The sequence below is a fragment of the Jaculus jaculus genome, chromosome 1, assembly GCF_020740685.1.
Source record: "Jaculus jaculus isolate mJacJac1 chromosome 1, mJacJac1.mat.Y.cur, whole genome shotgun sequence".
Classification (NCBI taxonomy): domain Eukaryota; kingdom Metazoa; phylum Chordata; class Mammalia; order Rodentia; family Dipodidae; genus Jaculus; species Jaculus jaculus.
The window spans coordinates 140,468,787-140,492,643 of record NC_059102.1 but is presented as its reverse complement, the minus strand read 5'-3'; the positions used below and the strand labels follow the sequence as shown (position 1 = coordinate 140,492,643).

Below are 23,857 nucleotides of genomic sequence, written 5' to 3'. Positions count from 1 at the left end.
CTGTTGGCCAGGGGGTGATGTCCACCCTCTGCTCATGCCATCATTTTCCTCTGCCATCGTGGAGCTTCCCCTCGAGCCTGCAAGCCAAATAAACCTCTTTTTCCCAGAAGCTGCTCTTGGTTGGGTGATTTCTACCAGCAATGCGAACCGGACTGCAACAGACCGTAAGCCTGTTCTTTCCCAGCTCCTTCTTGCTAGGCATTTTATCACAGCAATGACAATATAACTAATAAAACTGGGCTATTTTTTTCTTTTGAAGCTTCCAGGTTCCTTCCATTTAAGATGCTAACAAGCACTAGCTAAGTGAATTAAAGGCTGTTGTCAATTTTGTGTGGCTTCTTGATGTAATTGAGGCAGCCCTACTGCAAGAAACTTAGATTTTTGAATCAGAGTACTTGTCTTTAAATATTATTTATTCATTTGCAAGGAGGGAGGTGGCAATGGAGGGAGGGAGTGAGGAGGGAGAAAGAGAGGAAGGGTGAGAGAGAAAGAGAAAGTATGGTCTCCTAAAACAGCATCAACCACTGGGGAATAAGTGCTCAAGACTGCAGGAGACATTTCACATTTAATCTATTACATTCCTCTCTCAGGGCCCCTAGCCACTGCAAATGAACTCCAGATGCATATGCCACTCTGTGTATCTGGCTTTATGTGGGAACTGGGGAAGTGACTCCAGGTGGTCAGTCTTTTTAGGCAAGTACCCTTAACTGCTTAGCTAACTCCCTCTCCCAGAATACTTGTTTTAAAATCTTGGCTTGGTACCAGCTGTACTGTCACCTGATCCCTTTGATACCTGGTGTCCTAGAAAGCTGGACCATCATATTTGTCTATAGGCTATGGTGATTATCGGATTCCTTCAAGTATTCAAAATGCAAAACACAGTGCTAAGTTTGTAGAAGAGTTAATGAAAGTGAGAGGTTTCTAGTTAAGGGTAAGGGATACTTTAAAAGGCATTTGGCTACAAATCATTTGCAACAGTGCTCCTTCCCTCCTCTCCTCAGACTATCTTACCCAAGGTTCCCAGTGTTAGTTATCTTCACATCAGGGCGGCCAAACACCTGACAGAAGCAATTTAAGGAAGGAAGGATTTATTTTGTCTCATGATTCACAGGTACATCATGGTGGGGAGGGCAGGATGGGGAAGGCATGGCTGGGGTTCCATCTGGGGAAGCTGGAGATTAAAGCATAACATGTTACATCTTCCAAGATCAGAAAGCAGAGATTGGGCTAAAGCAGGATGGGAATAAGTGTTCAAGACTGCAAGAGACATTTCACATTTAATTCATTACATTCCTCTCCCAAAACACCAACCCCAAAGAAGCAAAGGACTTTGGGGGAGGGGATGAGATGATTGTGCCTTTTCTCCCAAGATATCTCTTTTTATTTAATAATCAGTATGGGGTACCTCAGACCCATTACTCATGATAAGGAATTTTTTGGAAGGACCTCAGGAAGTTCATGAAATTGACAAGAAGTTCAGAGAAATAGGCCCAGAAAATTCTCAGGAGCCAATAAAAGCCAAGAGGCAGGGCTTACCAGCCAGGCCACCAGTGTACCAGATGGGAATGTTCATCACCTTGAAGACACTGTCCTCTGTTCCTTTCTTCCAGATGTGTGAAGTTGCCGAGTTTCAGCTTCATGTCAGCAACCTGGGATGATAATTTGTGGCCCTTCCAGTTGAGTAACCTGCCAGAGATGGTCATCGCAGCACCCACTCCAGTGGCTTTGTTGCTATACACTGTGGGGAAGACAGTCGTGGAGGCCCTTCCTTGATCACGGTTAAAAGACCCTCTGTGGGCATCCAATGTCCACCACTGATAGAGTCCAGTTCACTGTGAAATTCTTTAATTTAAAAAAGATAGAAAAGAGTTTGGAGACTGGTAGGCATTAAATGACTAGTGATCACCACATGGAGAGTCAAGATATAAGAATAGGGATGGACAGGACAAACAGGGGATTATAGCAATGGTACAAAATGCCCAGGCATTCCCTGTCAGAGTCCCTGGGAGCATTTGAGTAGAGGGACAATTTTCAAAGGCATGGCCAGGGTGGAAAGGAACCACAGGGCTAGCACAGCACTCCAGTTCTGGCAGCGGCTACAGTGCAATGACCACCTAGGTCTGAAGGACCAAATGGGGGGACAGTTATCTGAACTCCAGAGAGATGGAGAGTTGTAAAAGGATGGTTAACTGATCATGGTTTTGTCTTGTGAGAGGAGCTATGGACCTACGAGGATGGCATAGAGACATAACTGAAAGATAAGTACACAACTCACCCTCTGTTCATCACCTCCCTTCAATGTCTGCTGGCACCTTGCATTTTCATATCCCACTAGAAGCTAAAAGACACTGGTTTAATTCATGCCAGTACCATTGTAGGGCACAGATCAGGGGGAATGGATGGAGTGAAGATCAAAGGGCTATGCCATCTGAACACCTTGGAAATGACTCTCAGTGGAAACTTTTTTGATTTCTTTGTGGTGGTGTGATGAGACATAGACCTTAAGGGTGGAGTAGACAAGACTTTTCCAGATGGAGCTGAAAAAGTCATAGAGTCAAAGAGAGATTGAAGGTCATATTGAGAAAAGGTGAGCTATGAATGATATTTTCTCAAACCCTTTTGCTACTGGGTGTCCACTTAGGGGAGTCCTAAACCTTCTCAAGGTCATGATGGAGGGCTTTTGTTTGATGTGGCTTCTTCACAAATGAGAATTTCACTGTTGTGTGACATCTTAACAGCTAGGCTTCAACACTCCCATGTCAGTGGTAGGTGGAGAGTAAAGGGTCTCCCTTAAGGCCTGGTTGTTAGTGGCCGTTTGTTTGGGTTTGTGCAGCCAGGAGAACGTTGCTATGGCTGAACTGCAGACAACAGGTCTCATGATCTGGAATGGCAAGTTGTATATGTAACGTGACAGCATTTATTAAAGCAAGATAAACTCAGAGCAAAGGATCTGGCTGGAGCCACAGATTCCTCCGATCCTGGCTTCTGAACCATCACATTCCATTTGAATGAGGCCCAGCAGCCCAAACACTTTCATTAAATAAGCCCCTTTGCTGGGAAGCTCGAATTTCCCTTGTTTTGCGGGGTCTGATGTGTGCCATGTGGTTCTGACTGAGGGCATTGCTGAGCAGGCAGAGACTGCTGGGCTGCTGGGGGGAATGAGCACCATCACCGCGAGTGTCCAAGCTGAGTCTGGTGCACTGACCTCTCTTCCTTCTAGGGGATTCTGGTGTAAGGGAGAAGGCAATAATTCAGACTTTCTTTCTAGATCCAAGAATTCAAGAGTGCCTGGTACAGCATCCAAACAAAAATCCCCAGACTCTACTTTTCTGGACATGAGGGGCAGGGAAGGAGAAATATTTGTCAGGGGTCTAGGAGAGAGCAGGCATTGGAGACAACATGGATTTAAATCTGAGTTCCACTTACATGGCTAAGTGGTCACAACCAAGCCTATTAACCCCAGTTCATTCAATGTAAAGTGATAATGGAAATAGTTTTCACTTAAGAGAACTTAATATGTGCCAAGTATCATCCTAAGGGGCACCTAGGAATGCATAATTTATTCTTCATGGAAATGTTATGAGATAACATTTTTCTTTATAGAATAGTAAACTGAGGCACAGAGGGGTAAAGACACTTAACAATGGTAGATCTCAGCTGGTGCCTATGCTAATCCTTCTCTCATCGTAGAACTACCAGGTTGTACTATAAAACGGAAACAAACACATCTTTAGAACATCCACTGTGAGTCTTAGAATGCCAAACCAGCAGATGAATCTTAAGGTGTAAGCATCTAAACTTTAACTATTTTTTTTAGAGAGTGAGAGAATTGGTTTGTCAGAGCCTCAACCACAGCAAAACAACTCCAGATGCTTGTGCTACCTAGTGTGCATGTGCAGCCTTGCACTTGCAGCACCTTTGTGCCTCTGGCATATGTGGTATCTGGAGAGCCAAACACGGGTCCTTAGGCTTTGCAAACAAGCATCTTAACTGCTAAGACATCTCTCCAGCCATAAGTTTTTTTAAAAAAAACTTGATCAAAAGATATTACATGTACATGTATAAAATTATGTACATGTATAAAAATTATCAGTAAAAATAAATTTAATAACAGTAGAAATTGTCTCCCATTTGCTCTGCCTTTAGTTTCTTCTCTTTTCTTCTTTTGCCATGTAAGCAGTATCTCTCCTTTCCTCTCTCTCTCTTTTCTTTTACTTTTACTTTTTTTTTTTTTTCCAAGGTACGGTCTCATTCTAGCCCAGGCTGACCTGGAATTCACTCGGTATTCTCAAGGTGGCCTCAGAATCATGGTGATCCTCCTACCTGTGACTCCTGAGTGCTTAGCTTAAAGGCATGAGCCACTACGCCCTGCTTCTCATTTGTTTTTCAAGGTATGGTCTCACTATAGACCAGGCTGACCTGGAATTCATTATATAGTCTCAGGGTGGCCTTGACCTCATAGTTATCCTCTGACCTCTGCCTCCCAAATACTGGGATTAAAGGGATGCACCACCAAGCCCAGCTAAAATGTACAGTCCAGGCTACTCTTGGCTCCTAATCATCTTGCCTCCACCTCTTCAGCAATTTTCTATTGGCATGCATCACCAAAATCAGCTCTCCTTCCATTTCCTTTTCATCATTCCTCACTTTGTTACAAGACATTGACTTTGGTTTCATTAAGGCTCAACAAGGAAAAGCAATTAACAGCCAAATTCAAAAGTACTTGTGCTTTTATTAAAAAAAAATACAATCAGGTACTGTTCAGATGTGTTTGGGAAGGGACCATCTCTGTAAAAACCCTTAGTTTTCACCACAATCATCATTATATTAATAATATTAATCATCTCCTTGAAATGGAAACAGTACTGCTCTTCTGGTTTCAGTTGTATGAAATGTAGAAAAAGAGGGGTGGGGACAAGTTCCAATGACACACATTTTTCCTTTGCTACCAAAAAAAATAATAATTAATATACAGCTTTGTGTAAAATACGGCTGGTTCTAACACAAACTACTACCACTGTATAGCCTATCCTCTCCCATTCCTGGAGCCACCCAAGAGAAGTAAAAACCACTGTGTTGTTGTCACTGGAAGACTTTGTTGCTGAATCAAACAACAAACAGACTGTTGTCTTTGGTGTGAAGGAAGTCACCGCAGAGTGGCGGATACCAGTGCCTCAGCAACCAATGGTTGGACTGGACGGACTGCTGCCAAATGCCCAGGTTGTGGCCTGATGGTTGGACTCGTTGTATTGATGCTTTGGTAAAAATCCTCCTTTCTCTGGGCCCCACTCCTTTCTCACCCAGTTGTCCCTGCAATTTATGCCCGTTTGCGCCTGCCTTCGAGATTGCGGAAGTTGCTGGGTCTCAGCTTCATCTCAGCAAACTGTATTGAGTGTTCATGACCCTTCCAGTGGAACCAGTTAACACCCTGCAAGAAAGAGAGACCTTTGTGTTGGTTTCCATCAGGCAATGCATTTGTTGTTTATCACCGTGAAAACAAAAAGGGTTTTATTTCAACTTGACCTTTATGCATTTCGTAATGGCTACCTCCCTCCTGTCTATCTGCTGGCTTGTGTTGTGAAAACTTTCAAAGGGGCTGGCTGATTATGACCTCTTATTTTATCCTATTTATTTATTTATTCTTTTACCTAAAGCAAGAAGTCACTTGAGTCTGTACTGAGCTTTGGCTGGCCATCTTGAAACAAAATGGTGGCTGATAAAACTTGCCTTTCTGAGAACAGGCTCTTTGAGAATTCAGGTCATGATTAGTGGTTACAGAATTGAGTAGCCAGGTGGCATGTATGTTTGTATATGTGTCTGGGTCCTCTCTCTCTCTCTCTTTGGGTACTTATTTAAAATTATATTTTTTATTTATTTGTTTGAGATACATATAGAAAAAATGGGCAAGCCAGGGCTTCTAGCTGCTGCAAATGAACTCCATATGAAAGCACTACCTTGTGCATCTGGTTTATATGGGTCCTGGATAATCAAACCTTGGTCCTTTGGCTTTGCAGGCAAGTACCTTAACTGCTAAGCTATCTCTTCAGCCCATATGTATGCACTTATCATTTGCAGAATTTCCATCAAAAATTTTGATAGGGGGTTTGTAGCAGAAAGAACCCAGGTGGAACACAAACTTTGCTGACAGACAAGGTTACATATTAGTACTCTTATGTGAGAGATAAATGGTCTTGAGCAAGTTATCAAAACTTTGTGGGCACCAGTTTTACTATATGTACATTTTTCTTTCTTAAGCTGTAATGATGTCAACCTTGAAAGTTGCTATGAAAGTTGAATGAGTGTATTAAGGTTCTATCATAGTTATGGGCAGGTTGCATGTAATTATTACTACCCTAATCTCAAGGACATTCTTAAAATTTTGGACAAAGACTTTCTACAGAAAAAAGACTGCATTTATGCTTAGGCTTTCTGATTCCATGTGTGGCTTTTCAACAGGGTCTATACAGATGGTTTAGTGCATGTGGGATAAGGGGAGGGCAGGGTCACTGAAGCTTCATGCAGTGTTGTTAGAGGTCACAACCTTTGCACTGACCCCTCTCTTCTGTAAGCTGTTCAGGGTTATGGGGAACATGTCCATAGGCAAGTTAATGGCTTATGAAATGAGGCCCAGAGGGCCCACTCCTCCCCTATCCCATCAAGAACAACCAAAGTACAAAAATAAGGAAGCCGAGAGCTGCACTGTATGTGAGACTATCAAATTGGAATTCCTGGGGCTTAAGCTGTAACCTAGGCCATTTATTTTTGCAAAGCTGCTAGGACCCCCAAGGAGCAAACCTAATGGGAATCCTTGAGCTTCAAGGCTGAGCATGGTGTGACTCTGTGACCACATGCATGGCTCCTCCCTGGAACAGGGACAAGACCTGAGCAGAGGCTGGTTATGATGGCGTAGCGGGTGCCACTTGGTGTTACTCACTTGGCAGGCATGTGCTAATGGGGGGAGAGCTCAGTACAAGGCTTGTTGACTTCCTTCCAAAGAGGAACTCAGATATCTGTTTCTGCAGTTCTGAAATGATGCTGGAGTGTTGTATGGTGCAAGGGCAAATCAGGGGTCTAGCAGTGGGGAGGCTTGAGTGTGCTTCCAGCTCCATTCCGGGACCTCAGGAGAATCACTTCTCTCAGGGCTTTGGTCCTTTACGAAGGTGAAGGGATTTAAAGTCTGTGCCTCCATCGCAAGTTATTCTTGGGTCTATAAAGACACATTTGGGCCTGGGCTCTGCAAGGGGACAATGACCCCTGCTTTCCCTGAATGGCCTCTACTTTTAATGCTTTACTTTGGGGTTCAGGCAGGCATTTGTATCTGACAAAAGCTTTCTAAGCTTGGAACTCATCTGGCCAGTGTTTTCTCTTGGGCTTGTTGTGAATTAACAGATGATGTTTCTATTTAAGGAGATCTAAGAGCATCATGGAGCTCTCTTTCTTTTAAAAAAGATTTTAAATATTACTCTTTACTGGGATTGTATCTCCTATAAATTTTATTATGAAAAGAAAATTTATATCCACCATTTTACATGTCTCATGGATTTAATAAAAGTTTTACATTTAGCATTTATATATGTCACAGTTACTATTTTGTTGTTGGGACAAACACCCAACCACAAGTAGCTTATGGGAGAAAAGGATTTATTTCAGGCTTAAAGATTCCAGGGGAAGCTTTATCATGGTGGAAGAAACTGGCTCATTTCATCATACATCCACAGAAGAGAGAAAATGAACAGCCAGGAATCAAGCTGGCTCAGAATACACACATTAGGGCTGGACAACTGTCCCCAGTGACACAACTACTCCAGCAGGTCTCTGCCTGTTGGAGACTTAAGTAGGAAGCTAAATCTTAATCAAAATGCCTGAAGCTATGGGAGACATTTACAATCAAACCACTACAGTATATTAAAAATATTCCTCACAAAAGTCTATAGCAAATAATCTAAAAATCAGCTTTTTTTCTTTGGGCTTTTTTGAGGTAGGGTCTCTTTCTAGCCCAGGCTGGCCTGGAATTCGCTATGTACTCTCAGGCTGGTCTTGAACTCAGTGCTCATCCTACCTAGGCCTCTTGAGTGCTGCAATTAAAGGTGTGCACACCACACCTGGCTAAAAAAAAAGAACTTTTTTTTCTTTTCTTTTTGAGGCAAGCCCCACAGACTGGCGTTTTCTGATGGTGTTGAGAAGATTAACCCACCTCAGGTCAGTGAGTCCCCCTACCAGCCATCACGGAAGATGTGAAGTGTCCTTTCCTTCCCACCACCCGTGGTCTCTCTACTATTGCCAGCTCTGGGAGGTCTCAGTCTACTCACCTGACTGTGATTATTGTCCCCGTATCTCCCCATCAAGTTGACACGGTGACAGTTCTTATACCAGAAAGCGCCTTTGTAGGACAGAGCACAGTTGGTGATGGCTGAGTCTGTGTCCTTGTCATAGGTAGAGAAGGATCTGCCATTGTGATAGTTCATGGAGTCACCTGAGTGAGATCATGAGAGAGAGAGAGACAAAGAGGAAGGACTTGAGAAATCCTAGATCGAGCATTCCTACAGGGCTGTGAGGACAGAACCAGAGGTGACAACTGAAAGATTCTGAGGTACACTGGCAGTGAATCTCAGACATACTGGATCGGACTGAACCCTCAGGATTCTCTGACAGAGGCACTGTTATGTGGTACAAGTTGGAAGGTCCAACTTCAATCCCACCTCTTTCATTCTCTAACTGTGAGCTTGCACAAGTTAAGCTTCTTACTGACCCTCAGCTTTCTCAGCTCTAACATGATACCAGTACACAGCCCTGTTGTGATAGTGAAAATGAAGATACACTCTAGACAGTAATCATGATTATTGTTATTTTTTTCTGGTTTTGTTCCTGCATTTCCTTTATATAACAACTTAAGAGTAAGCTGAGAAATCTGTATTTAATAAGGATGCATGAGTTGAGCCTGGTGGTATACATATATAATAAAAGTACTTGGGAGGCTGAGGCAAGAGGATTATAAGCTTGATTAGCCTTGGGTACATATTGGCACCTTGTATTAAGTATACAATATAAAAAAATAAAACATAAAACAAACGCAAACTCACAACAAAAATAATGATGTACATTTCCCCTACATGAGTATGATAGCCACATTTATAATTATTCCCCTCAAATATTAAATGTTATAAAATAGTTTATGTTATTAAAAATGTTTTCTAGCTAGTAGCAGTATTTATCTCTTAGATAAGAATCCCATTTTCATATAGTTTTACTTGAGGATGTCATTTGTAACGTAATGTATTGACTTTTAGAAACATTTCAGTGCCATTTCTTTCTGGATCACCTCTCTCCCAACCTTGGTCAAGGGCTCTCCATAAATGTTCCAGAACACCCAGGCATTCCATGCTTAGAGGTTTCTATTGGACCAAGTAGTCAATGGGACTCAGGTGCCTTTATAACTAATAATGCTACACAGAGCATGGAGATAGCAAGTAGATATGGATAGAAGAATGTGCTGTCCTGTGGGCTTAGCTGCCACCCAAGCACACAGGAAGCTACAGCCAGAAGAGGATGATCTTTGCAAAGGGAAAGATGATGGCACATTTTCTCACTGAAAATACAGAGAGTGAACATAGGCCGCCTTCTTGCTGCTTGGTAGGGTTTCTTGTCATGTAAGAAAATACTTCCTGCCTGAAGCCATCTCAACTGAAGAGGTTCTTATTGTTAGGTAATAAAATGTCAGAATTCTTAGAGGCATGCCAGCACTAAAACAATTTCTACCCCTGGTCTCTCTCTCTCTTCCTTAGACTTTAGCAAGCCTTTCTGGAGACTGTTCTCTTTTTGAATATTTTCATTCAGGGCTCAGAGGGGTGTCAAATATGCCCTAGCATCTGTCTATTCTGTGTTTTAAACTATTTTTTAAGATTGTATTTATTTATTTATTAGAGACAGGAAGAGAGGATAAGAGAGAGGTAGAGAGTGAGAATGGGTGTGCCAGGGCTTCCAGCCACTGCAAATGAATTCCAGAACAGGCACCACCATGTGCATCTGGCTTACGTGGGACCTGGAGCATTGAACCTGGATCCTTAGGCTTTGCAGGCATGCACCTTAACCACTAACCATAGCTCCAGCCCCTGTCTATTCTGTATTAATAAGCATTAAAAAGCCACCCCAATCTGTCCAAGCAACTCATGGTCTAATCTACTTAGCAGCAAATAACCTGTTGTGATGCCCACACAAGTGCAATAGTGGCACACAGCCATGGTGGGGAACCAACTGCTCTTGATTTGGCTAACTGAGCCCCTCAGTGGTATGGGACCCATAGCTGGAGCTGGGAAACAAGTCAGAACCATATCCAAATATAAGCCCACTCTCTAATATCAAGCTACCATCAATCATGGGTTACAAGAGGGCCTACACCTATTAAACTCTCTATAAAAAAAAGTAAGGGTTATCTCATTTGTCCTAGTGCTAACTTACTCTCTGTTGGAGAATCTGCTTCTCTTTTTCAGATAGATGTAGATTCTAAGGAGAGAGCCACCCCATCATGCATCAAAAGGGTCCCGAATGAAACTAAGAAAAATTGGTGAAACAAGCAAGGGTGCTGTTTGCCTGATGAACCGGATACCAGCATGAGGGAGAAGGAGACCAACACAGAGAAAAATGAACTCCTACCAAATGAGAGAGCCAGAGCCTCAGAGGCCCCCAACACACCTCATCAGTGAAGCAGATCGAAAATGAACCCAACATGGCTCAGGGAAATTTTGCAGAAGAGGGGGCGGAAAGAATGTCAGAGCCCCATGTTGGGTCCTGATATACAGAGTCATTTATCTTACTCATAACTGTGGGCTAACTCCACAATGCACGACCCATATACCTCAACAAGGAGGGGCCAATGGGGAGGGGGTAGGTCATGGATGAGCCTAATAATGGTACCAAACTGACTGTATTTGCTGAATACAAAACTAATTAATAAAAAATAACAATAAATAAAAAGCCACCCCAAGATTGCATGGGCTGGTCTGTACTCTCAGGCCTAATCCTTTCCTGTTCCCATAGCTGTCTGCAGCCACTTGCATGACTCTTGTATAAGCCATATCACTCTGGGCAAATGCTCAACATTTTCTGAGCTAGCTTCCTCATCTTTATAACAATATTTTCTTGAAGATGTCTGTGAGGATTCAATGGGGCAATGCAGGTGAAATGTCTATAAAAGAAGATGCTACCTCCCAGGCCTTGATAGATACTATTTCCTTGTTTATGTCTCCTCTGATGTGGAGGCAGAAAGTTGCAGAAAGGCCATTTCAAGTGAAATACATCTTCAAAACCAGAACTAGAGCTATGACCCAGGTCAGAATCACTGTACAGGCCAACTATGGCCCTAACCAAGGAAGTGCTAAGGCGTAGCATCTCACCCAGCTCCCCTGACAGCCTGAGCCAGCATCTTCATGGTTGCAGATGCTGAGGGCATTACACACCCATAGATGAAAAGCACCAAAGATGCTTAGTTGAAGAGGAAGGTCTTTGCAAGGCCATTTTTATCATTCTGCAACTGTTAAGTAAAAAAGTGACAAGATGCATGTTCTTTGAGTGAGGGTAGTTATGTCAATCCTAGTCCTCCTCATTCCAAACCTCCTCTGGGTTTTAGTGCCCAAATGCAGATGCCTGCAGAACCCTTTTCAATTATTTTCTTCTGGATTAACAACCAGAAGGTTATTTGTTGATGCAGTCAGTGGATGGGTCAGTGAAGGAAGGATTGGTGAATCAAGGAATCCACAGGAAGTCTCCTGTGATCGCAGAGGCTCATGGTGCGGCCACCCCATACCTGCTGTTCCACTGTAGCCCTCCACCTTCAGCTTGTAGCGAGTCTTAGCATCTCCCACGCTGAACCTGTCATAAACAGCGAAGGCAGACTCCCCGTGGTCTTGCAGGTCTACCCGGAGCTCATACTGCCCTTGGGCTGTGATTTTACTCAGATTGTCCAGTCCTGTGGATGACAGGGTAAGGCTGCTGAAGGAGCATGGGTGACTGAGGCCATTGTCTATATTCTACTCTGTAAGAGCAGAAGCTGGGGAGTCTCAAAAGTGAGGCACATGGAATAGATTTGGGCTAGAAGCTTTTCCCATTCTTGTGTGGTACAATGCCCAAGAAAAAAAGCAACCTAGTGAGCATCTTTGCCCATAACTCCCCCCCCCCATCATATTGTGATGATGAAGAGTGATGAGACAGTGAGCAGACCCTTTACAATGTAAGGGTTTTAAGTAATGTTAGGCAACTGCAGACACTGACGTGGGCAGACTGGGCTCAGTGATGATACTGATGGCTCCAGCAGGTGGGTTTCTAGAAAGTATCCATTGTGGAGATGATGAATGAATGGATATGCATGCATGGACAGTTGGATGGATGGATGGATAATGGTACTGCAGTGTTGACTTGGAAAATTTTAGTTTGCACTTTAGCTGCTCATTGGCAAGAATGCAGGCCCATGGACCTGTTTCCTCATGTGCAAATGAGAATTCTGCTTTTTGCAGGGGTGTTCTGGTTGAGAGGTTATAACTATAAAACACCATCTCATTCCCTGAGCACAAGATGGAAGCAATCAATATTAGTGCAGCTGACTTTTATGAATGATTCAGTGATTGACTTAACGTACCTTAATGCATAAAGATTGGTTTGAAAAAAAAAAGGATTGGTTTGCTCATACTTTTTTAATGATCTGGAACATTTAAACAGTGTGATTGTCTACCACAGAGCTCCTTTCCTTCTAATCCAGTCTTTTCCCCATAGGTCATTGCACTGGGACAGATGACAAAGAGGGATGAAATGGACATTTTGGACACAAACATGTAGGGCCTCCTTACCAAGCCAGAATTCTTCTCTACGATCCCCAAATCCAGCAGCATATGCCTTCCAGGGTCTGTAGAAGTCCTCACGTCCATCTTTGCGTCTCAGGAACACCTACCAATATAATCAATGAATCTAGGCCCATTTAATGATTGAAAGAAAAAAGATGGACTCTTTCTGAAAGGAGAAACTGATCAGACTGTGAAAAGGGACTCTATCTTCAGCTCTGTCCATTGCTAATTTGATGTTACTTTAGGCAGGCCACTTCCCCTCTCTGTCTTGTTCTCAGAAACCAGGGACTATAAATGTTTTTCAGCTTTGAGAGAAGGAAATGTGCCAATGCTGTCATCAGTTCTTGCAATGCATCATAATGATATTGATAAGTGTTGGGGTGGGCAAAATGGGAACTCTACTCTGATCAGTTTTGTTGTGAACCTAAGAATTCTCTAAAGATAAAGTTTATTGCTTAAAATATATTTGATCCAGCTCATATGAAAATGGCGATGAGATAATTCCTGCAAAAATTTATCAGTGTCTGGTAGATAGTAAGTGCTCCGTGTTAGTTACTGTGACTAGTCAAAGTTCTTTGAAGAGGCTCATAGGAGAAGAATCCTAAGAAAATAATTTCCAATGATATTTCTCACCCCTAGATTCTTTCCATTTCTTTGTTAAACAAGGTGCCTCCTTGTGTCAAGACTATCTTGTACAACTTTATACATACGGATGTCAGAGTGTACAAGGGAGGAGCACATTGTCCCTCCCCTACCCCAAACTCCCCATCTGAGAGCTCTGGAGTCCACCGTGGTACTCACAATCCATCCACCTCCATCAGAGGTCATATCACAGAAGACTTCCAGGGCTTGAGCCTTGTCTCCATTTATGTAGATGGTGTAGAGGCCAGAGGTTGTGTCACCATTCAACATTGCTTGTGAACAGTCCCTGGGGAATGGGTACAGAAGTCCAACTGCAGGATAAGGAGAAAGAATGGTTCTCAAAGCAGGGAGACTTGGGTCAGAGTTTTCAGACTGGATCATAGCTCAGCCTCATTGCCTGTATTCCTATGGGTAAGCATCTCAACCTCAGTCTCCTTTCCCTTGTGTGTGATATGGAGATAGAACTTAGCACAGGGATGCTGTGAGGATTAGGGGGCTTAGGGACATGAAGGACCTATCTGGGGACTCCATACAGATGGAAGCTGCCAGTGACACTGCAGAGCAGAGCTGCTGCGAGAGGCCAATGCCAGGTAGCATTGGATGAATACTTAGGCTTCTGCTGAATGGCTGGATTTGTAGACCTGGTGGATGGTTCCCTGTGGATTAGGGCATTCTATTAGGTTGGAGGCTGCTTTGAGAATTTGATGAAAGCTTGGAATTTTGAGATTCTAAGACAAATACACCTAAATCCACAATATGGATATACCTTGGCCTCTTTAGAATATTTTGAGAATAAGGCTCGAAATATGAACTTGCCAGTTGCTTGTTGACTGACTCTGGATTTGGTGTTTAACTCTTCTAATACTGGGAATCTTAAATAAAATGAGAATTCTTGAGAATTTTTAAGTATAATAGGACAGCCTAAACTATACACTTGAAAGGAATGGATAATCTTGGGGATATGCTTAGCAGATAGCTTGAGAGTTAATGGTTATGGCATCTGTTTTTGTTGAGCTGATAAAGACTTTTTCTTTTATTTACTTTGAACTGTGATTGTAGCATGAACTGGTTTATTTTAAAAATGTAGTGTGTGTGTGTGTGTATGTATGAAAATGCATGTTATGTGATGTGGAGGTCAGAGGAGAACTTCAAGGTATCTATGCTCCACCTTCCCTTGCCACTGCAAAGGAATATCAGCTGGCCTGTGAGCGTCAGATTCTCGTGGTTCCACCCCCAATTGCAGTAGTCACATTAGAACCATAGATGCATGTAGCACTTTGCATCCAGCTTTATGTGGGTGCTAAGGAACTGAACTCCCAGGACAGCAGGCATTACAAGCAAATGCTTTTAACTGCTGAGACATCTCTCCAGCCCCTGAACTATTTTCTTATTTATTTTACAGCTCTTTAGGGTATACTCTTAGTTTTTGTTCCCAGAACCTGGCCTAAGACCCGAAAAGGAAGTCTTTATGTGGCAGATGTGTTGCACATTATGAATAAATGACTGGCAGACTATTCATGGCAGTGTGAAAGGCAGGAGACAGAGGCCAGCTCTTCTGCTCCTTATGAGCAGATGCCTCCTCTTCTTTCTTTCTTTCTTTAGTTGTTTATTTTTCAAGGTAGGGTCTCCCTCATGCCCAGGATGGCCTGGAACTCATTGTGTAGTCTCAGGGTAGCCTTGAACTCATGGCGATCTTCCTACCTCTGCCTCCTGAATGGTGAGATTAAAGGTGTGCACCACCATGCCTGGTAGATCAGATGCTATTTCAGATGCATGAACAGAAAAACTTGCTTGTGTGTTATCTGCAGAAGCTTCCCAGGGTTTGGTACATATCCTGGCCATATACTAAGGTAAGAACTAAAACAGTACCACATTATCCCTCATGAGGTCCTTGTGAAGAAGGGGCGGTTAATAATTCCACTGGAGTGATGAAGACACAAGCTTATGGAGTGGAAGAAACTCTCCTAAGCCATACTTAGTAAGTGCTGGAGTTGAGGATTGATTCCAGATGGGCTCACCACCAGCCTCCCTTCCTTTCCATCAGATTGCCTCAACCTTCTGTGCCCATCCACATTCCTCAGGCTTCCATTAGTAGAGAACTAACACTTTGCTGAGATGTGTTTGGAAAATGTAAAACAGAATTTGAAGGAGAAATGGAGGGTTGGCATAGTGTCATGAGGTTAGACCTCAAGACTAGGTTTCTCCTTAGCCCCCTTACTTGTAGTGAAGATGGTCTGGATCAGCTTGCTTCTTAGAGATCCACTGAGTGCTTGGATCCTGGCTGTGTAGTGGGTGGATGGGCTCAAATCTGCCAGGCTGTAGGAGGTGGTGTCTGGCCCCACAATGACTTCCTAAGAACAGAAGAAAGAATAGAGTCATTTGTTCACAGATATTCTTAGGCTATAAATGATCTACTCCTTCACTTGCTTAGGCATTTATTTATTTGTGCAGCAAGAATCCATTCAGTATTGACTTTGTGTTCAATTCCATGTGTCCAGCTGTGGTGTCAGAGATAGCAGGAGTACAACACGAGCAAAAGTTCTGGGACCAAAAGTGCAGAGAAAGGAGAAATAATAGGGAGCTGACAGCTGATACTTGGTTTCAGACAGAAAGAGCAGCAACGGGAATGGTGGACAAAGATTATATATCTACTACTCTTAGATGTGAAGCTGAGTGTGCAGTTTGAATTTTATCTCTCAGTACAAGGCATGGGGTTCTGAAATGGTTTTGGAGAACTGAATGACATGAGCCTAGCTGCCCTTTAAGAAGCTAAAGCTGATGGCAAGATGAGCTGCACCAGGGGCAAGGAATATTGAGACCACTTAGCTCAGCCATCTCTGAAGGCTGCTCTTTGTCATAAGCTTAAAACACCAAGTTGTTTGGGTGCTTTCATAGACTGACAGAGAGAGAGAGAGAGAGAGAGAGAGAGAGAGAGAGAGGGAGGGGGGGGGAGAACCTGGCCAGATGTATGTCAAGGAATCTCTCCAGAAGGTTCTGATGTGTAGTTGGGTTGGGGAGCTCTTGAGTCAGAAGATGATGGTAATAGCTCAGTATGTGGGGCATGATGAAGGCTTGAGTGGACTCAGTATGTTCATTGTAGAGAAGAGGTTTTTTTTTTTTTTTTTACTAGTCTTATTTATTTATCTGACAGAGAAAGAGGGAGGGAGGGATGAAGGGAGGGAGAGAAAGAGAGAGAGAGACAGAGAGAGAGAGAGAGAGAATGAGCACACCAGGGCCTCTAGTCACTGCAGACCAACTCCAGATGTGTGCGCCCCCTTGTGCATCTGGCTAACATGGGTCCTGAGGAATAGAACCTGAGTCCTTCGGCTTTGCCTGCAAACACATTAACCACTTAGCCATCCCTCCAGCCCTAGAACATAAGTTTGCATGAGGGATAGACAGGTGACTCACTCTAACAATGCTTGTGACTACTATACAGATTGGTGATATGGTTTGATTTTTAGGATTTTATGTCTGTTTTCAAATCTTCATCATATTCTAATTAGCTAGTGAGTGTGGTGGCTGAACTGGAATTCAACCTATATCCTGGCAAACCAAATACATCACTTCTCTCTTAAAAAACTACAAAGAGCCCACTGGATTTAGATCATAATAGGTAGTGTGGACAACCCTGGAAGGGTATTCCTAGAACTGGGAAGGTATGTTAGCCTGGTTTCTCCAATGGAGAAAGTGAATTTTGGAAAAGCTGCAAGAGTTGGTTCTACTCTGTTAACTTACTGGTGGAACAGGGTGATCCTGTACCTTGCTCTTCCACTGTCCTATCAAGGATCATTTTCTTCTATGCTACTTTATTGTTTGATTGTTACATGTAATGATGGGGATTGGACATACAAGGAATCAAAGCTGGGTGGGTGCTACTTAATAACAGTGACCCAGTGACCATTGTGTGGCCTCAGTTCTGGTCACTGGTGAGGGATCGACTGTCATATACAAAGCCAGGTTCGAAGGCCTGTGGGTACACTTTCCTGTCAGCTTTCAAGACTGCTGGGTTCTATCCTCCAGGAAATTAGGTTGTTTGAAATGAGGTAAGCATGGATCTGGAATGCCTCACGTGGAGGGGACCGCAGGGATCTGTGAGGGCAGTGCATGTCTTTTACAGATGTGAGCAGTGGCACTGAGAAGATAAAAGGTCCAGCTTCAGTGCACACTGGCAGTGTAAACCGACTCTAGGAAGGTTGTGATGGTAATGAGAACTGTGTCCACTTCTGGTTAAATAGGGCAGGTGGGGTATGCATACTTGTACTTGCTTCTGATACCAGCTAAAATGGGACTAAAGAATTGTAAGATGGGATGGGAAGGTAGCTCAGTAGTTAGGTGTTTGCTGTACAAGCACAAAGGCCTGGGTTTGATCCCAACACCCATGCAAAAAGCGAGATTTGGCTGAGCACATCTTTAATCCCATTGCTGAGGGTGGTGGAGTTACGCAAATCTCTAGGTCTTTGTGGTATGCCAGTCTAACCGAAAATTAAGGAGCCCTAGGTTTAGTAAGCATCCCTGTTTCATGGAAACAAGGCAGAGGAGTGATAGAGGGAGACATCTGACATTTTCCTGTGACCCCTGCATACATACATGTGCACAGGTGCATACACAGTTGCATACACCATGTATCAAACAACACATAACATGCACGCACACACACACACACTAAAAAAAAAGGTATGAAACCATAAAGATGAAAGGGTTGGGAGAGGAGACAGCAACAGGAAGGCCTTATAAACAAAATCTTGGTAGACAGTGAGAAGTAAAGCAGTCTTTGAGGGGTTTAGTATGAGCGCTGGGGGCTAACTATAGTGGGCCAAGCCATGAGAGCCTGGCTGACGTACACAGCAGGGTCTGGCAAATTCATGATGGATATATACAAAAGCATAGCTTCCTTTGTAGTAATTGGGATGTGGTCTACCAAAGGTGAAGTTTTTAGAAGCTTTGCATGGAAAATAGATGCCCAATTCCTCCTATCTCCTTCTAACCCAGATGGAAATATGAGCCAGAGAGGAGGCTCTGGACAAGCCTACCAGGACCAACTGATGAGAAAGCCAAGATGCTAGGTTAGAGGCAAAATATGAAGTGAAACTTTGTACACAGAAGAGCATAAGCTTTATAGGGTAGCCCCAGGTTGATGAGCACTTGAGCAATCTTTCTTCAATAAGCCCTACAGGTGACAAGCCCTTCTATGCAGTTAAATTTCCAATCAGCCCTTCCTTGGCCTAAGTACAAGGGGAGAAACCAGGACCAAGCAGACATTGATAAGACATCTCCATCATGAAAGAGTGAGACCCAAGCCAAACCAAACCACCTTTCAAAACAAAACAGAGAAAAGAGACTTGGAAGAAGTACAACACTGGTGTTGAACAAAATACCAGCAACATATTTTAGACAAAGAGAAGCAGATACAAGGACTACAGAAAGATTTATATGCACAGAATAAGCCAAGGAACTTGGAAATACAAAGTATAATAACCCATAGAAACAATTTAACAGCAAGTTTGGAAGGTATAGTTTAGAAAATCTCTTTCACTTGTCTGAAGCTCTAAAGTCATTGCAAATTAAAAAGTAAAATAAAAATGTTTGTGGGGAGAGAGTATTAAAACAAGTATTGATGTACGTATATGATGATGTGTATCCCAATGTCAGGTAACAGTGCTATCTATGACTTCCTACACATGGCAAAGAAGCAAAAGATGCTCCCAGTTATTTCTCAAGAAAACATTAGATGGCCAAGAGCTCAGCTCCTAAAATGTCAAGTTTTATAACTCATGGCTCTTGATGTTGGCTGCCTATCAGAACCAGGGTCTGGTTAAAATGTGAGACTGGAGAGCATGACTCAGAAGGTCTGGAGTTGCGTCCAGCCCTACTAAGTTACTCTGAGTGGAGAAAGAGCTTCAGGTAATTCTTCCTCACTCTGAATATCATAATCATGCTTTGCTTGGTAGTTGAGAGTGCCTTATTGTACTTCAAGATACCTTAACTGTACCATCCACGGATTCATAGACCAGGAGATAGCCGGTGATGGATGCCCGGGGAGGTCTCCAGGTGAGAAGGGCTGTTTCTGACTGAACCTCTGTAGCTGTCAAGTCTCTTGGAGAATCAAGGTCTGGAGAAGACAATTCATGTCAAGTAAGACAGCAAGTCTAGGGCTGAGAGTATGAAGAGGAGTGGGTTCAAATCCTGTCACAGCTAACTGGGGCCACCTTGGGCAATAACCCTTCCGAGCTGCAGATGAAATGGTTGTACCACATGATCTCAAAAGATCAATTCTGTGGTTCATCACATCCTAAGGGCTAGATATTCATAATCTACACATTGCTGACTCTCTTACTGCAAAGAGGACAGGCAAGGGCTAATACCAAGCCTCACCCTGACAGTGAAGACAGTTATTTATTTCCCTAATTGGTAACTTAAAAAAAAAAAAAAAACCTCAATGGGCTTGGAGAGATGGCTTAGCAATTAAGCCTCTTGCCTACAAGACAAAGGACCCAGGTTTGATTCCCCAGGACCCACGTAAGCCAGATGCACAAGGTGGTGCCTGCATCTGGAGTTCATGTGCAACAGCTGGAGGTCCTGGTGTGCCATTCTCTGTTTCTGTCTCTCTCTCTGCCACTTTCTCTCTCTCTCAAATAAATTGAAATATAAAAAATAATAAACTTTAAAAATATTTTAATGCATTAAAAAACTAATGAACATCTAGGAAAACTTGCCTGAAAAACTTTTCTCTTCAAAGATATTTCTCCATTTGGAACATGGCTCATTAAATGCGAGGTTTAGGGCCAGTGGAACTGTTATTTCACTTAAAAAAAAAAAAACAAAACAAAACAAAAACCCTCCTCCAAAAATCTTTTCCTCATTCATGGGGAGAACCAGGTCATTTCAGTTCAAGAGGAAATGGTATGTTTCTATGGGTCTTGAAGGAGTGGGCACTGGTGAATTTAACTCATGCTAATGACATCACACTATAAGGTCCTGACTTCAAGAGGAAGAGCAGGCGAGGGGTTGCAGTTTAAGATGCAGGCTGTGGGTAGATGTCTCAGAAATGAGGACTTCCAGTGTGGATGTCTTTGTACCTGTGGTGAACTTGGTGGTGATGGTGGAGCTCTTCTGTGGCCCTTTCTCTGCAAAGATCCTCAGTGTGTATTCGGTGGCAGGCTCAAGGTCAGCCAGCTCATACTCCATGGTGTTCCCAGACACTGTGCGTGTAACTTCTGGCACTAGACAAGCAATACACACAGTGAGGTTACCTCTTGGCACAGAGTTCATATACTCCCTCCTATCGCGAACCTTTCAGTGATCCTGCACAAAAGCAGGTTTGGGTTCTGAGATGACTCACACGCCCTTTCTTTTTCTTGAATACTCCCTTCATGTACAAAGGCTGGATCATATACAGGCTGGATTTTTCAAGGCACCAGATCAGAAGGAAGGGAAGATGGGGGTCAGAAGATATGTTCACACATGGATTACTGGCTAGAAAACTTTTGTGGCTGAAACAAAGGAATGAGCTAGAGGAGAATTGAAGGTGGTATACCTGAGCCACAGGGCTTGCTTTCCTCTGTTTTCTTTGGTCACAAATACTCCCTCTCAGAAATGACCAAATGCTGTCAAGTCAAAGGTCGCTGAATTCTTAAGGCTGAAGGGTCATAGGCACTCAGTGTGGGCACTGCCTTACGTGCATTGGTCCTCTCTGTCCTTTCCAGTATCCTTAGGCATAGGTTTTATTTCCTAATATGACTGTGATTATGCTTACCTCCTAATCATTGAGAACCACATCATTTCAGTTTATCAAGGGTTAAGTTCCCCAGGTATGGAACTTTACATGTTAAAACTGGGAAAGTCCATGGCTAGTTAGGACAAGTTGGCCACTTTACCTCATCAATAGTGAGCCCCGCCCCCCTTTTGGCCCAGACCCTTTCTTATTTCTAAAACTACACTTTCCATGGTTCCCATTTGTTTTAGTGGAGGCAATGTCATCGTCCTTGTCTCAAAGAGGTCTCTCACAGGGAATAAACACAATAAAAGCAGTAAACTTAGGTTTCTCCCCAGTCCTACTTTTGCTCTGTTCTCACAAAGAAATTTCTCAGGTCCTTGCCAAGGCTGAATTAAAATTTTCAGAGGCCTCAAGGCAGAGGTTATGTTATTGTCTCATCAGTGAAAGCAAGACAATCCTGAGCCATAAAATATGAACCTTATATATACTTGGAAACTGTAATGGCAAAATTCCTTCTAGAGTAGCTCATTACAAACTTATGGATGAGTTCATTGAAAAGCGCTCTATCTTTCTGTCTTTTTCTTGACTCTCTCTCTCTTTCATTTACTGTCTGGTGGCCAGGATTGATAGGTGCTTTGAACAAGAGTTTCATTTACTCACTGGCTAAGTTGGCATAGATGGTTTCTAAAACAAGAAAAATGAAATCAGAATTTTTCTATTAAATTAATTTAAATGACCTTCAGTTTGATTTAATTGGCCTTCTGTGTGGCCCCTGAGAAGCTCAGGCACCATAGGATCTCCTGATACATGCTGGCTAGGATTTTAGATCCTGGATCCTTCTTCATAATGGATGAGAGCTGCTTCCTAAAGAGGGTCTCAAATGGCTAGACAGAAGGTAGAGAAGAATCGAAGGGATGGTCTAGGAAACTGCTGTGAAAAGATTCACTTGCATTTTCTTTACAAGGATGTTCCTGGCCTTTCCAATGTAACAGTGTGTTTTTTCATCCTACACCACATGTGGCATGTTGCAGGGAGAATGGAAACAAGCTTAAAGCAAGACAAACACTCACCAGAGTGAAGAGAGACTAGAGCAAGAAGACCTTACCTTTCTCCCCAGTGTAAGAAATGACATAACTGTCCACAGTGGCAATGGCTGGCTGCCACATGGCCAAGGCTTCTGAGTCTGTGATATTGGCTGTCACCAGGCCAGATGGGCCATCCAGAGCTGCAATGAAAGATAGTGGGAGAGGGTCTGATCATAATGGAGAAAGATATCTGGGCACAACTGCCCTGCTGATGATAGGCCAGGTGTATGGAACAAGCAGTAGCCAGGTTGACCTGACTTTCAGTCATGACTCCTTCCTTTGTTGGCTGGGATAAGTTGGGCCTCTATTTCCTCATCTGTAAAATGGGTATACTAATACCAGCTGGGTTTTTCCTTATTAGTGTAAGGTCTCATGATGTTTTGGGTGGGCCAGTGAAATAGTGCTGGATGTAGGACAAGGATTATCACCGGGGTTCATATCCCTTTTCCCAGGGAAGGAACTTATAGGCACAGAGACCCTTGCTTTTGTAGTCAGTACTATCTGAAGCTTTCCTGGGCTTTGGAAATGTATCTGTATTTAGGGGGTCTATAGGTAATAATCTGGAGACCTCTATCCTCACATTCTGTTCTACAATGGTGTCTTTCTTGTCAGTCCTTGGGGGAAAGCCGCTGTCTTTTCTGAGATCTTTCTTCAGTTATCCGAAGGCGGCCACAGTAAACACTGACTAGACCCCAAATGTAGAGCATGCTAGAAGGTGCTCTGAGGTGCTCAGTTTTTATTAATATGGCTATGAAAGTTGTTGGCCTCTCATTTAGCACTTGGGAGGATGTGGCAAGAGAACTGTGAGTTCAGGGCCAACCTGATATACATAGTGAGACACCCTTCTAATAAAAATGAAAAAAGTTATTTGGAATCACAGGTGTGATTTCAAATAACCTGCACCTATGAAGGATATTCAAGTGGCATTTCTCTGTGGTCTCTTAGCTGACCACTTTCTATATCCAGCAGCCCTTTCTTTAGAAGCAGATGCACACACCACCCAATTACCCCCATAACAGCCTAGGGAGATGTGGGTGGCCACCATGAGCTCATTTTACAGGTGGACACCTGAGCTTCAGAGACTGGCCTGAGAGTCAGGATGAGATCAAGCAATCTTGGGAGCCCACATCATCCACTTAAGTCCCTTCCTGTTTTATTGTGTGTGTATAGAACCTCCTTTAACAGCGATGACAATGGGGCCTCGGGAGGAAACACACCCAGCTTTTGTGGCAGTGGCTGTGGAGAATCATGAATGAAAGATTTCTTCAGGCAAACAGAGGACTGAATGGAGGGGTGGACAGGACTCTGCATCAGATGAGATGTTTTAATTTCATATTATCAACTCATGTGGACAATGAGGGTATTTTAAAAATTTCCTGTGAGACCCATGCTTTGAATCCCTTTGTGAATAGGATTGGATATTTCCTCATATCTCAAAGGATAACTTGTTTAGAGGCATAGATGTCTGAAGAGAAATTTTCCACTTCATCCTCTGTCAATATAACTCATTTTCTCCCATTTATGGTACACTGTAAAAATCAGGTTTTAATAGGAAAAGAGCCCTGTATTTAGAAAGATAAAGG

The 23,857-nt window shown here is 43.1% G+C and overlaps 1 protein-coding gene across 8 annotated transcripts in view; it reads right to left on the bottom strand.

Annotated features, from left to right (window-relative positions):
• Positions 1 to 4,712: 4,712 nt before the first annotated feature.
• The window catches only part of Tnc (tenascin C), a 93,835-nt gene continuing 74,690 nt past the window's right edge, over positions 4,713 to 23,857 (bottom strand). For all 8 annotated transcript variants that reach the window (XM_004662739.2, XM_045133401.1, XM_045133404.1 and 5 more), the window contains 9 exons: positions 22,295 to 22,414; positions 20,552 to 20,695; positions 19,454 to 19,584; positions 15,691 to 15,823; positions 13,632 to 13,783; positions 12,837 to 12,933; positions 11,801 to 11,962; positions 8,310 to 8,473; positions 4,713 to 5,428 (listed from right to left, as the gene is read on the bottom strand). In XM_004662739.2, coding sequence (XP_004662796.2) covers positions 5,318 to 5,428; positions 8,310 to 8,473; positions 11,801 to 11,962; positions 12,837 to 12,933; positions 13,632 to 13,783; positions 15,691 to 15,823; positions 19,454 to 19,584; positions 20,552 to 20,695; positions 22,295 to 22,414 — 1,214 coding nt within the window. In that variant the 3' untranslated portion in view covers positions 4,713 to 5,317. The remainder of the gene's footprint in view (positions 5,429 to 8,309; positions 8,474 to 11,800; positions 11,963 to 12,836; positions 12,934 to 13,631; positions 13,784 to 15,690; positions 15,824 to 19,453; positions 19,585 to 20,551; positions 20,696 to 22,294; positions 22,415 to 23,857) is intronic.